Genomic DNA, 13,775 nt, shown 5'->3' on the forward strand with positions numbered 1-13,775 from the left:
CTTTCCACAATACTTGCACGATACCAGTTTGGGGGGTTTTAAATCAAAAAACCAGTATTGACACATCATTAAAATTTGAATAATGTAAAAGAATTTTTTTTCATACTTCGACTATAGTACACTATGAACTTGAACTACAAAGCTATCAATAAACATAACATCAAAAATGTTTTGCCTATGTTGTAGCATTTGAGGATGAATCAGATAAAAGTGATGTTACGGAAAAATTTGATTTTCTGCAATTATTGTTGTGTTTGCTATACACCGCTTTCGACGCCGGTGAACAAGATTTGTTAATGTTACTGTAAAAATTTCGCAAATATATTCAGACCTTATGTAAAATTTTTTTCGACTATTGTTTCAAGCATGCAAAATACATGCGCTTAATTGGATGTACTAAGCGCGTTGCTTAATTATTCCAGTTTATTTTAGATTTTATTATAATTTCGTTCAGCATTTAAAGTAATTTCTATTTTGTCAAGAAATTATCAATGCCAACTAATTTGATAAGAACACCGCAGTTGCATCAATGTACGTTACTAAAGCCATTTTATTCTGACAATTGAATAAATATCTTAGAACTTAAAAAGTTTTAAAAAAAGGCTCAAATTTGCAGAAAACTACATATGTGTTTCGAGGTTACAAGGAGCCTCTTTTTCAATACAGTAACCCCCGTTATATCACGCCTTATTATATCACACTTTTCCTCTGTCCCCTAAATAATTAAACGAAACCAAATTTTGTTCTAAATTTGAAATTACTTAAATAGTAAAAACCTTTTATTTTTCAGGAAAAGTCTTTTTAGCTCATACATAAAACAGGGATGTATTTCGTTCCGTCTTCGCTATAATTTTAGTTATTAATGGTTCAAATTCATATTTCACCGAAGAACCATTGGGATATTTCAATTTTTTTAATACTATCAAAAAAAGAAATTGGTAAGAATTTTCTTTTGTTGCTTTGATTCAAAAGTTCTTCCGAATATAAAAATAAGTTATTTGTAAAAGCACATATGAGTTGCTTGAATGTTAGTTCAATCTGTAGCTTTAACGGCCGTTTTTATTACCTCTCGACAAGCGCGAGCTAACGAGGGGCTACTGTACAACCGAAGTAAACTTATGGATTAAAAGACATCCAACAAAAACCAATCATCCATTAGTTCACTTCTTTTGCATTGAAAAAGGGGTTTCTTGTAACCTCGAAACACGTACGTATGTGCAGTTTCCTTCAATTTTGTTCCTTTTTACCTAGTTTTATTTCCTTTTACAAAGTCATTGTGGTTTACAAAGTTTGAAATAACGCTATTTGAGTGTGAAATCTTAAATTTTTTTATATTTCTTGTAAAGATGAATTTAACTTCAAAATTTGAATATGAAATTATCCAAGACAGAACGATGTTACTTTAATCACTTACCTTCTTCGAATGTTACTGTTTCTGCAAATGTTATTTTGCTGTTATATTGATTTCACTAAAAGAATGTTCTCTGTTCAATGCACATCAAAATACGCCTTTGTTAAAAAAAAAAAATTAAAAAGTGATTGTAAAACAAGTGCAAAATGCTAATGCATAAATACGGGTTACCTTAATAAACAATGTTTTTATGTACAGTTATATACGGTTCAGAATTTTTTTTTTATAAATGGAAATAAATTTGACATCGCGATCTTGAAAACATTTGAGAGAAAAAACAATTTACTATATTATTTTTATGCCTGAGTTTATATGCACATTCATTATTGCCAAAGCAAATAACAATATGAGTGCGTATTAACACCTCTAAATATTTGCCTAAACTATCTATACCACATTTAAGCCTAAGCACTTCATATTTTCTTTAAAAATATAATATTGATCTCTATAACTACAATAATTTTTCGTATATTTTTGCAAATATATATGTATCTAATTTAAAACAATATTCTAACACCATTTCATCACATACCAAAATCTCTTCTATTTGAAACGCTAGCGACGCAAATCCATAAATATTAAATAATAACCCCACTCTAAACAAGGACATGCACTATTGCTATACTTGTCGAGTGGAGTTCACAAACAGTCGAATCATACATATCAATCACACGCAACCTGTATTTCATATTTCTTTCTCGATTATCTCCGTGTAATGTCAGCTTATTTTTCCTCCCGCTGACCGCGTCGATTTTTTTTTCCCTTCAACCCTCGGAATCCCTAATCGCCTCGTATGTCGTAAACGGCGAAACTTTTGAACTCACTTGAACATGCAGTGTTACTCTCAGTAGTTTCTCTTCTTAATATCACTAAATTTGAACTCGAGATTTGATATTATTTATAATAACCCTCTATACGGAGATCTCATTCATCACAGACATAAGCTCTTTTTTTTTTTTTCCTTCAATTCACACATCTTCTCAACGGAATTGGCACCAAATTTGAACAGAATTGCAGATGGTATTCCAGTGTCTTTTAAGAAGATCCACTCAGCTGAGCACAAACCTCATAAGACTAGATGCAAATAGAACACAGCGCTGCCTTTCCTTTAATGCCACTGCGGGCTGCTAATTTAATTGCGAAATTTGTACAGCGCTGGTTTAAATTTAGTACCTTCCAGGAATAGAAAATTTTACAACTCTAAGCTGAGAGCTGGCCATTTCAAGTTGTTCTTTTCTTTAACCTTAACTTTATGGGTTGGTCAGGAGTTGTGATTAGTCTCAATGCAATTTCTACTTCTTTCTCGTTCGCAGACTCCAGATGGAATTTCTGAACCACCTGCATGAAAGAAAAAACAATGTTTAGTACAAATGAAAGTTACCATTTCAACCTAAATAAAATAAAAATTATTTTAAAACATAACTAAATCGTCGAGACTAAACAAAAAACTAGAAACTTTATCATTGCCATCTTCAGGAATGAAATCGCGTTTCGCAAGATAAATCTCCATTATTTATGTGTTTATTATTACACACAGCCTTCTAAACCGCGTCTTCTTGCATAAATTTAAATCCACACGTAACTAAAAGTAGGACTTTTCTTTTGCAAGATTTAACTCAAAAAAGCATCTACCAATCTGGAATAAAAATCAGTTTGATTGGAAAAAAGTTTATTAGCATGTCTTTTAAAATCAGTGTTTATTGACATGCGAATCATCAAATCAACAAACTGTCAGATTGGGTCGACTTGGTCAGATTGGTTGTCGATTGGGGAATTTCTCGACACGCGATTTATGCTAAATGTTCCGATTGCCATTTAAAAATTCAATTGCCGTCCTTTTAAACCGTTTCTCACCACAGATCAGTTAAACAAAGCAATTATATGAAGTCAAAAAAGAATCAAAGCAGTCTCTTGAATAGCCGAGTCTTTACTTACCCTCGCCAACAGCAACCTCATCTTGAGCTCAGCAACCCTTCGCCCAATGCACGCGCGAGCCCCGAGTCCAAACGGCAAGCATGCGTTTGTGGCCCCGTCCTTCAGCGCCGAGTCCCTTTCCCACCTTTCAGGAACGAACGAGTGAGGGTTTGGGAACGTCTCCTCGTCTCTTCCTGCCGTGTACTGGGACATAACAAACAATTTCTGGAATATCAAAAAATATTGCATTTAGATTGCATATAAACGAGAACCATTCATAACTGACCATTAAAGTATATTTTAAAATAATGCAGTAGTAACACGTTTTATACTCCGAAACCAAAAAGTTTAGCTAAAATAAAAGTTTAGGTTGTATATTTCTTAAATTCAGTCGAACTTTGAATACGTATCAGTATCTAAAAGAGATTGTTACAACATTATTTCTTCTCGAATGTGAGCACTGGTTGAAACATGTTATATTGGAGATTGGACTCTTTGAAGTCAGAGTCAATGAACATTTGTACCGATTTACTTTACCTTCATGTACTTAACTTTGTTTTTGAACAAGGTTAGTCCATTTATTGATTTTTTTTTCTGCCTCAATTTCAACCACCTTCAAGACTAGATCTCATCAGCAAAATTAATTCCTTACTCCTCGATCCACCCACCTTCGTACCGAGTAGCAAATTTTCCATCAAGCTTTGATTGAATGGCAGATGTGTACCAAAGTTTTTTTTTTACTTCAGCTTAATCCGTACATCCCAAGAATAGACTCATATAGAACAATTAGCTGCGATATCGGACGCAAAGTATCTAAAGAGTGAGTGGGTTACCTAGTAAGATTGCTTTTTGAAAAAGGAACCTTCAAACATTTTGAAGGAGAGCTTCTTAGTTCATTGGGCCCCACTATTGGTTGCTAAGAAATAGCAGAACTTGTACATATTTAGTTTTCATTTGGTTACCAACCTTGAAGCTGCGAGTTATTTTAAGTTTCTCTCTGTAGATGTAATTCTATGGTTGGATCAGGAGTTGCTATTACTGAAGAAGTTACTTTTTTCTATATTTCTTAATTTTAAGCATTTAAAAGCTTTTTAAAAAATACGATTCAAAGTTTGCGTAGAAAATTACCCTTTTTGTAACTGAAGCTATTATGCTTCTCCTAACTTGCATATTATTTTCTAATACTTTAATATCATTTTCTTATTCTAAGATATTGCGCAGAATTTAGTGGACCAATTTCACTTAATTAGTACAAAACTCAACTTACCCCAGCAGGGATTTCATAATCTTCTAGGACGATCCTTTGGGGTAAAACTCGGGTGAGAAACGTGGCAATTGGATACAATCTAAAAAAAAGAAACAGTTTCACGGTTGAAAAACTAAGAATGACATTCAATTTGTGTGCTGAAATTCCGATAAATTATAGTTAAATTTGATTATGTAACAGTCCTGAACTGTGTCCTTTACCTGAGTGTCTCCTTGATGATCCACTTCGCGTAAGGTATTTTGTCCAAATGCTCATCCGTTAGCGTTTCATTTGGTTTCACTACACTCCTTATCTGTTGGTGAAACTGCTCCTGGCTTTGGGGATTTTTGGCCAGCAAATGTAGAGCCCACTGTGTTGCATGTGATGTCTGAAAAAGACAAGTGATGTTTTTGAGTTTTCTTATCAAACTAGAAAATCACCCGTCATGACGGGAGCATATTGCTGCTTTAATTGGAAATACTTCCGTAAAATTTAAAGTATTCAAAAAGAGATAAGAGAGAAAAATTTAACATCGAAGGACATTTTTTTTTTTTTATTCTCTGTTGGTTTAGCAAGATGGTATATTTATTTACGCATCGTTAAAATAGTTCTTTATTTGGTTATATACTTTTATAATCGAGACTAGATATGAGTAACAAATAAAAACACCATAGCGGTGTACCCTGTAAATAGAATCTTTATATTAAGCGTATGGATGTAAATTGTTCCCCAAAACCATCACTTTATATCCGCATTCTAATAACCATTTCCTTTTTATGCGTATACCTCGTATTACCTAAGCTAGAAAATCACCAGTCATAACAGTCACATGAATACTTATTCGCCAAATCCCAGTTATATGTTATAGATAGTTAGCTTGCATTATGTAATTTATTTATAATAGTTAAAGTTTATTTTATGCAAAACGTTTAGCATAATGAAACATGCTATTTGTTTTGTCATACTGGCTTGAACTGAAAACAGACAGCCAAGTTATCTCTTTTCAATGCCTGACCAGCAAAACAATTCCTAAAATCATGTCCTACGGACCAGCCGTTTTCCAGGTCGTCTACAGAAATTGAAGTTCGGGTATCTATCTTCTTGAAATCTCGTTATGACAGTTTTTTTTACGAGATAGGGTACCCGACTAAATCAAATCAATCCCATACGCTATTTTAATTACGTTTAATCTCAACTACTATTAGTTTTGTACGAAATAACAACATGAAAAAGCACAAATTGCAGATTACTGCAGACACGTGTTTCGGCCTTACAGGGAACGCCTTTTTCAATGCAAAAAGAATCCATAAGCTCATTTCTTTTTGCATTCAAAAAGGCCTTCCCTATAGCACCGAAACAATTGTCTGCAGTAATCTGCAATTTGTGCTTTTTGACGTAGTTATTTCTTTAATTTTCAGCAGAAAGGTATTTATTTATCTTACTATTAGTTTCGTTTAAAGAAAGCCATCATGAGAATAGTATCGGCTATTACTTACAGTATCAGCAGCAGCCAGGATCAAGTCAGCAACTATGTTGACTATTTCATCGTGAGTGACATCCTTTTCCGCCAACAGGCTATTCAGGACGCCAGGCACGATGATGCCACTTTCCCGGGATTTCTGTACTTCTGAAATCCGAGTTTCGGCATACTTTCTGGCTGAAGAGAGAGAAAAAAATGCTATTAGTTCATTTCTACCTGCGAAACGGCATCGAAACATTACATTGAACTACTCTTGGACATGTGCAGAAGGTTTTTCAAAAATATATAGTTCGGGCAAACCTAACTTAGCAGCGAAGTAATCGGTTAGGACCTGTTTGCCTTCACAATGCTGACATGTTAGGTTCACCCCAGCTATAGATTAAGATAATCTGTAGCAAAATTCTGTATTATAAAAAAAAAAATGCAGTATTTCATGTGACAAGCGATGAAGTCGTACATTAAAACCCCTTTATGTTTCTGTGATTCTGCGTGGGAGCTTAGTCCGTGTTACCTTGGTACTGAGTATAATTATATCGCTCTCCCGCATGAATAGCGACGCAAAAAAGGTAATAATTATTGATTAAAATCTGAATTTAATGCTCTTTCCAGGGTACCGGCAGAAAGTAGGTTTGTATACAACCCGTGCGTGGTGAGGTATGAACGGTTGACCCAGTAGTGGCATCGTTCTGAAATTTCAAATAAAAAGGAAAATTTTCCGTCTTTAACTATATTACATTGTTAATTTAGACTACACAAACCAATCGGCAAACATAACAAGAAGCTTTTGCGTATTGTAGTATTTGAGAAGAAATAGAAAAAAGTAGTAATGCGTAAAATCAAACCCAAAATTATCCTTTTTTTAAAAATTTTTTAGATATACTGCTATTGGTTACGGATAACGCATGTCAAGAAAATCAGCACATCTCAAAAATTTGGAGGAAAAAAAACCGTATTAACAGAGTTAAAATCTGCATTTAATTGCTCTTTCTTGCCAAAGTACTAGCCATCCATAAAAATTGGACAAGCGCAAAGCTAGTTTTCATAACTGGTGCGTTTTCCTCCGGTTTTTCCGTATTTTGAAGTATTTCTAGTAACTTTTCAAACTGCAACTTTTATCTTCAATTACTTGAAGATAATTACTTGAAGATATCAGAGCAATCGTCATCTGCATTGACTTCCTCGTTCCAAAATTATATAAAATATGGGATTTCTCCGGACTTACATTATGTCATTAAATTTCGGCTACACTATTGTAGTTCGATCAATCGTTACTGAAACTGAGAATCTCTATGAAGTTTGTTGATTTATCGCCATTAAGATTTTTACATTTATACGCCTACTTGAACTTAGTTTTCTCTTCAAATCAATCTGTTTTAAAACGCTTGGAAAAACTGCAATTGTTTTTTGCTCCGATGGCTTGCTTGCTCCCCTAATAAAAAGGAAAAACTACCGATATCGTCTTCGTCAGGCATTTTACTTATTTTGTTAGAATGTCAGAGAACGAATTGTTTATAATGTACCTCGAAGTTTTGATTTATATCTTGGCCAAGAGGTTGTGATACAGAGGTAGGAAAATAATTTATGTATGACTGCAGCCTGTTTAATTTCCTTTTAGATGTGAAATAACATTACCTATTAGCAACAAAACATTGTTGAGCCGTTTAAAAAACGTCAGCCTGCATGTTGGCTCAGAGGCTGCAAGGAAAAAGTAACAATTGGCTTTTTTTTTTTTAAATTTCGTCCACGTTTATGTACAAATTAGCTTGTACCATAAATTAAAAAATTTTTCAAAAAAATTCCAGCTTCTTGGAAACAGGTGTCCAACTTTATCTGGAGAAACCTGAGAAAATTTTTGAACTCGTGAAAATAATGCAACGACATTCAATTGCAAGATGTTGACGATTAATTAGTGAGAAGAACATTTTTCTTCATGAATATTTTTAACCTTAGTTTAAAATGAGACACTTACCCAAACTGAGAGCATTATCTGCTGCGTAAACAAATCTTTGCCATACGGGCAAGTTCATGGACACGGCTAGCTTGGGTGGAATAATGCTCAACTTAGAGGATTCGACGAAGATCTGTTGCACGTAATCAACGAACTTGTGCATGGTGTGATCACCCTCGGAGGGTTGAAGGACGCATCCCAGACGGCGGCCGAACACCATGGTGCCGAGTGCTGCAACAGAAGATTAATTTTGGTTAGTGTTTGCAGTGAAACTAAAAATTGCGTTTATCCATCAGTTCATTTTATTACAGACTGATTGTACTTGCACGGCTTTGCTCGTGCTATAAAAATAAATTAAAAGCACTTAGAGCAACTGAAAGATTCTTTTCTCCCTATTAACGATCTCCTCTCCCTTAAGATATTTTACCTATCATTATTAATACTGAAGGGTTGTGGATCGCTACAAAATAAAATTAAGAGATTAAAATAAGAAAGAAAGAAACGAAGGGTTTAAAAAGCTTAACCCCCCCCCCCCCCCCCGCTACACAAAATAAAACGGTTATAACTTGAATGGAGAAAAAATTTTTGAACTTCAATTAATTCGCTTGTAACTTTTTTTTTCGAATTGAGATAGAAGGTTGAATCTTCAACCTCGAGTAGAGTTAGATCTGGAGTCTTCTAAAAAAAAAAAAAAAAAAACTGTCGGACAATTCGTTCATTGATAGTTTTGCTGAAGTGCAGCAAAGCCTTGAAAAACTCGAGCTTTTAACGCGAATAACTCCCGCCATAATTAAGTTAGAGAATTGTAAAAAAATGCACAAAACGCATAAATATCTGCCCTTTCCAACGATATATAATATCGATATGTGCGGTAATTTTCACCTCCATATGCGGGAATTCATATGAAAGTGTCATCTTAAATTAGATACAAAAAAGAACTAATTACCGAAATTTTTTCGAACTAGTCCGCAAACCTTTTCCTGTCTTAAAGAAACAATCTAAAAAATTCAACGAAATCGGCTAGGTAGTTAACGAGTTTTGCGAGTTCAAACACACAGACGCTTTTTGGAGACTTCATTTTATACTATGTAGAGAAGATATCTCTAGATGCTCGTGACCAGGATTTCATAAAGAGAAGGATTTAATAATTTCAAAAATTTAAGGTTTTTTTTTCATCACATTGGGTTGCATTGTCAGAAAGTGTCAAATAATTCATTTCGTTTGAATGATTACAATGTTCATTTGACTTTCACATCTTCTTTCAAAACAAACCTTTTTTATCTACTCACTATGCATACATTGGAAAAGTATTAATTTGCATAAAACTCTTTTATAACATACAATGTATTTTTGCTTTAATACTATGAAAAAGGGTCAGGAAGGAGTTAAGTGAAGACGAATATTTTATTAGGAAACATGATGCATTTTCTATGCTACAAATAATGAAGCAACGGCAAAAATTATAAAGAAACATTAAAAAATAAATAGATCTAAAATAATCAACAACTTAAATCAAAATCAAACAAAATTAGAAGATATAAGAAACTCAAGATAAGAAATTAATTTTCAGTAACAGTGTAAAATCATATGTAAATAAGAATATATCACGTGAGACACTGAGAAAAGTTTAGGAACACTACGAAATGTGTTTCGAATAAAATATTTATAACATAGCTTAATCCATTTGATGAGGTGTGACTTTTTTACGCATCTAGCAGCCTTTTATTTTGGAAATTTTTAAATTTTGACTTCTAAATTGCAGATATTTGAACATAAGAAACGATTATGAATCGTAATATAAAGTATCAACAGTAGGAAAAAACTATAAAATGTTTTTACTTAAAAGAATAATTATTTTTGTGTTGCGAGTGTGACTAAGTCAGTCCTCCAAAAGTCTACAAATGTTTTTTTTTAAATCGTTTTCGGTATTTAAGTACAAAAGGGAAGATAAAAAGAGCACACACAAAAAGAAAAAAAATCGTTTTTCATGAATCCTCAAAACACTTGCAAAACATTTGAAATAATTTTCATATCTCGTAACAAAGCAATAAATCGCTCGCCGTCCCTCTTTGATTATTAACCTTGTTTGTTGTTTTTCCCACATTCTAATTTGTTTACAGGAGGCTGAAGTGTGACGGTCACAGATGTATGAATGTGTGCGTTGACATGTTGCCCCGAGCGAGACAGAACGAAGTTACAACTATTTTTAGAGAAGTTGATTGTCGTCATTTCAAAATAGAAATCATCGATTGAACATGTTGTCATTGTTTCGTCTATTGCGTGACCTTAAAAAAGAACTCTGTCCTGTTCTTGTCGAGAAATAGTTCCACGATCCCGCCATCTCATATGAACTCTAAAGTATATTAAACTAACTTGCAAACTAGGTAAAATTTAACACCTGATGACTGACTGCAAAAGACTCAACTCAGGGGCTTTTCTGGGGCTGATGACTGTAGGGGATAATTGAATTAATTTAGAAAGTTTTGAGTCAAAAATAATTTATTTCACCCACAATTTTGAGAAAAAAGGTTGCATATTCCTTCCATATACTCACGAAAGGAATTATTTTTATTTGAATTAAAAATAAAATTTAAAAAATAAAATAAAATATCTTTTGAAAATTTCCAACGTGAAAAGGTTTTTCTGCTAAAGTCTTTTTCAAAGAAAATCCTTTTATTATTTGAGGATTTATACAGGATTAAAAAATTAACAAATTAGATGACAAAAAAAAACAAAAATCAACACAAAAATAAAGCATTAAGTTATGATTTCACCCCATTACCATTCTTCATTATTTAAAAAAAAGAAAAAAAAAAGCTAAAAATATATTTTGCATTTGCCAATAACAAAGTACGTGTACTCATTCAACAAGTCTGTACCTCAGAACCAGAAGGAACTAAGTCCAAAAATTGGGATTTTCTGTTTATTAGTGCATTGTATGTTGAAGCCTATTCCGTATCGAGCCATGTGAACGTAATTCGTAAGAAAAAATCCATTTGAATTTTTTTCCAGATTTAAAAGCGCGTCCCATCCTTTGCATGCGCCAGAAAAAGGTTTTTCCTCTCTACTCTAAAATTATCATTATCTGACTTACGTTCCTCTGGCTCTGAGGTACAGAAGTTCTAAGAAAAATGTTCATTTATTTTTCTATACTCCGTATATTATCGTTATGAAGATTGAAGATAGCGATTGTGAAAATTCGTGGATTATCCTCCCAAAAGGGGCGTGCACGGGGGGGGGGGGAGAAGTGACACCTGCTGGCCCGGGCCCGAGCCTAAAAGGGGCTCAATATTTTTTAAACTAGGCGTGAAATATAGGGGTAAACAATATGGAGCAGAGTCCGGAAAAGTCATCTGTGACGGGCCCCAAAATTTCTGTGCACGCCACTATCTCCCACGCATAAATGTGAATAAGCTGGTTCATTATGAATACATGCAGACGAATGAAAAATCCCCGCCCCCCTACCTGTAACGTCCGTATGTATGGTATAATATTTTCCACTTCCGCACACTAATGTCAATGTCGACCTCGCGTTTCGAAGTGGAACAGAAGCCTAGAAACTAGTTCATCTCGAAGAGACTTCGACCTTCAAGGCCACGGCCTTCCCGCCCCGGCTGACAATGACACCATTCTCGGCCCCATCTTCCCACAACAAGAAATCTATGTCACGGGTGAAAACACCCCTCTCTTTTCCTCTGTCTCTCTGTTCGGAAGGGATTCACCTTTCGGCCCGCTGCTCCTACGAGCGAAATTAGCAGAAGTTTTTTTTTTTTTCTCATTCCGTGTTTTACGACGTGCGAGATACTCCGTTCCCGATTTCTAGCGATTCCGAGAGCAGATTAGGATTCATTTTTCACTTCGAAATCAGTTCAGTGTTTTCTGAATAACTAAAGTCTTCTAGTATAATTACTTTTTACGCCCCGGAGTCGAATAAAGAAGCTTACTATGGAAATTATTACCAAGCAGTGCCCCATTTTCTCAGAGCTCGTTATCAATGATGGAGCATGTTCAAACAGCAGTTGTCTATCTAGAGTGTGAATTCGCAAGTAATCTATCAATTCATGAACACTTTGGGAAGTTAATTAAGAAGAAAGGAAATAACTTGTAAATAGTTATCTACCAATCCAATTATCAAGCATTTTAAGAAAACCTTTAAAAACAGGTATTATGTATTTTCTGAAAATAAAAAAAATCATACTTGCATTGAAAGAATCAAATGATAAGGAAATTTAAAACTTTTGTCTTGACACTAAAATATGTCAGATTCGAGTATCACAGTAGACGCCGGGCACAAACTAGTTTCAGCTCCAAAACTGTTTTCCATTAAAATATAATAGTTTTTCAATAAAAACTGTATAATCGTTACTTCCTTTCTTGACCCTTTCGACACACTTCGTGTGAGCAGCTTGCAATCGTTCGCCAGGGACTGAATACCTTCGCCGAGCGCGCAATTGCGTCTTCAGTCTACAGCGACGGCTTTCGTCTAACGCACATATTCGCTACTCAAATCCATACCGACGGTTTTTGTTTGCCAAACGCAAAAAGGGACTCATAGTGTTAAATTTGCGCAATTCGTTACAATCTACTTTACTATCGGTAGTTCGGATGATCAACTTTTACAATCATTTTGAACAGAAAGTCTATGAATTGCACGCATTTTGTGAAAAGTTCGCTAATATTTTCAAATCGTGTTTCCCAAAGCTGGATTTGACTTTTATTAATCACAAAATTAATTTATCCAAAACTGTATAAAAGTAATTATATCACGGTTTTCCCCCCTTCTCTTCTTTTGCAACTGCAAATGTTATCAAACTAAAATAAAGAAAATCATTAGAAAAAACCGTATAGAATCATGTTTATGCAAATAGGAAGCATTAAAAACATGAAGCTTTTATAATTAAATGAGAAATAAATTTCAAGGCTTTATTTTCATATATAAAAATCATTCCCTGTTGTAAATTCCTTCACCTCGACCATCTGACAATTTATTTATTTTTTTTTTAATCGGAGAATCGTGGGACTGAGATGATTAAAGTTATATTTTTGGAGCACGGGGGAGCGGAAAACAAATACGATTCCGTTTCAGTCTAATAACAATCTAAATATTTTCGAGCACCCATTCATGGAACGTCATTTATGAAATCGACTATTGGAAAACCTATGTTTCATACATTTCGTTAATGGGTACATCGCTTACGCATTTAACATTTATTAAGCCTTCGCTTTGTCAGTGGTTTTCGCTTCTTTGCTCCGATAAAAATGTACTACATTTGCAGTTATCAGAAAATCAAAACCGTTTTCAATTTTGAAACGCACTTTCCGCATTCCCTTAGACTTACTTTCTACCCACTAAGTCGTGAAAATAATAAATATTAGGAGAAAAATATTAAAATGTATCATCTCGGCTTTCGAAGGGAACGGCTACTGGTTTTCCTTCAGCAGTCTGTTGCGCAATAAGGAAAGAAAGCTGTAACTAAACCATCGTCAACGCATCCGGAAGCAAAGGCTTTTAAAACACTCACTGGCGAAGCTTTCTTTTCTCCATCAAAATGACCTGTTATACGCTCCATTAACGGTATTAGGGAGGAGAAGAGAAGGGAGGCGGAGGAGAGATTACTCCAGCTTCAGATGGTTACGGAAGTTTTTTCCTCCGCGAAGTTTCGTTTTCACGGTAGCGACATCTAGTGAATACGAAAGGAAGTTTATTTAGCTCATTTTATTTCAAGGGCACATTTGCGGAGACCAAACAATCTCCCTCTAAAAATGTAAGGGTTGT

The 13,775-nt window shown here is 34.4% G+C and overlaps 1 protein-coding gene across 1 annotated transcript in view; it reads right to left on the reverse strand.

The window, feature by feature from the left end:
- Positions 1-2,449: 2,449 nt before the first annotated feature.
- Positions 2,450-13,775, reverse strand: part of LOC129219811 (cytochrome P450 315a1, mitochondrial-like) — a 30,877-nt gene continuing 19,551 nt past the window's right edge. Inside the window, exons 3-8 of the mRNA XM_054854116.1 lie at positions 8,021-8,230; positions 6,068-6,228; positions 4,793-4,959; positions 4,593-4,671; positions 3,347-3,550; positions 2,450-2,749 (exon numbers count right to left, since the gene is read on the reverse strand). Of these exons, the coding sequence (XP_054710091.1) occupies positions 2,633-2,749; positions 3,347-3,550; positions 4,593-4,671; positions 4,793-4,959; positions 6,068-6,228; positions 8,021-8,230 (938 nt within the window). The 3' untranslated portion in view covers positions 2,450-2,632. The remainder of the gene's footprint in view (positions 2,750-3,346; positions 3,551-4,592; positions 4,672-4,792; positions 4,960-6,067; positions 6,229-8,020; positions 8,231-13,775) is intronic.

This window comes from Uloborus diversus, chromosome 4 (assembly GCF_026930045.1).
Source record: "Uloborus diversus isolate 005 chromosome 4, Udiv.v.3.1, whole genome shotgun sequence".
NCBI lineage: Eukaryota > Metazoa > Arthropoda > Arachnida > Araneae > Uloboridae > Uloborus > Uloborus diversus.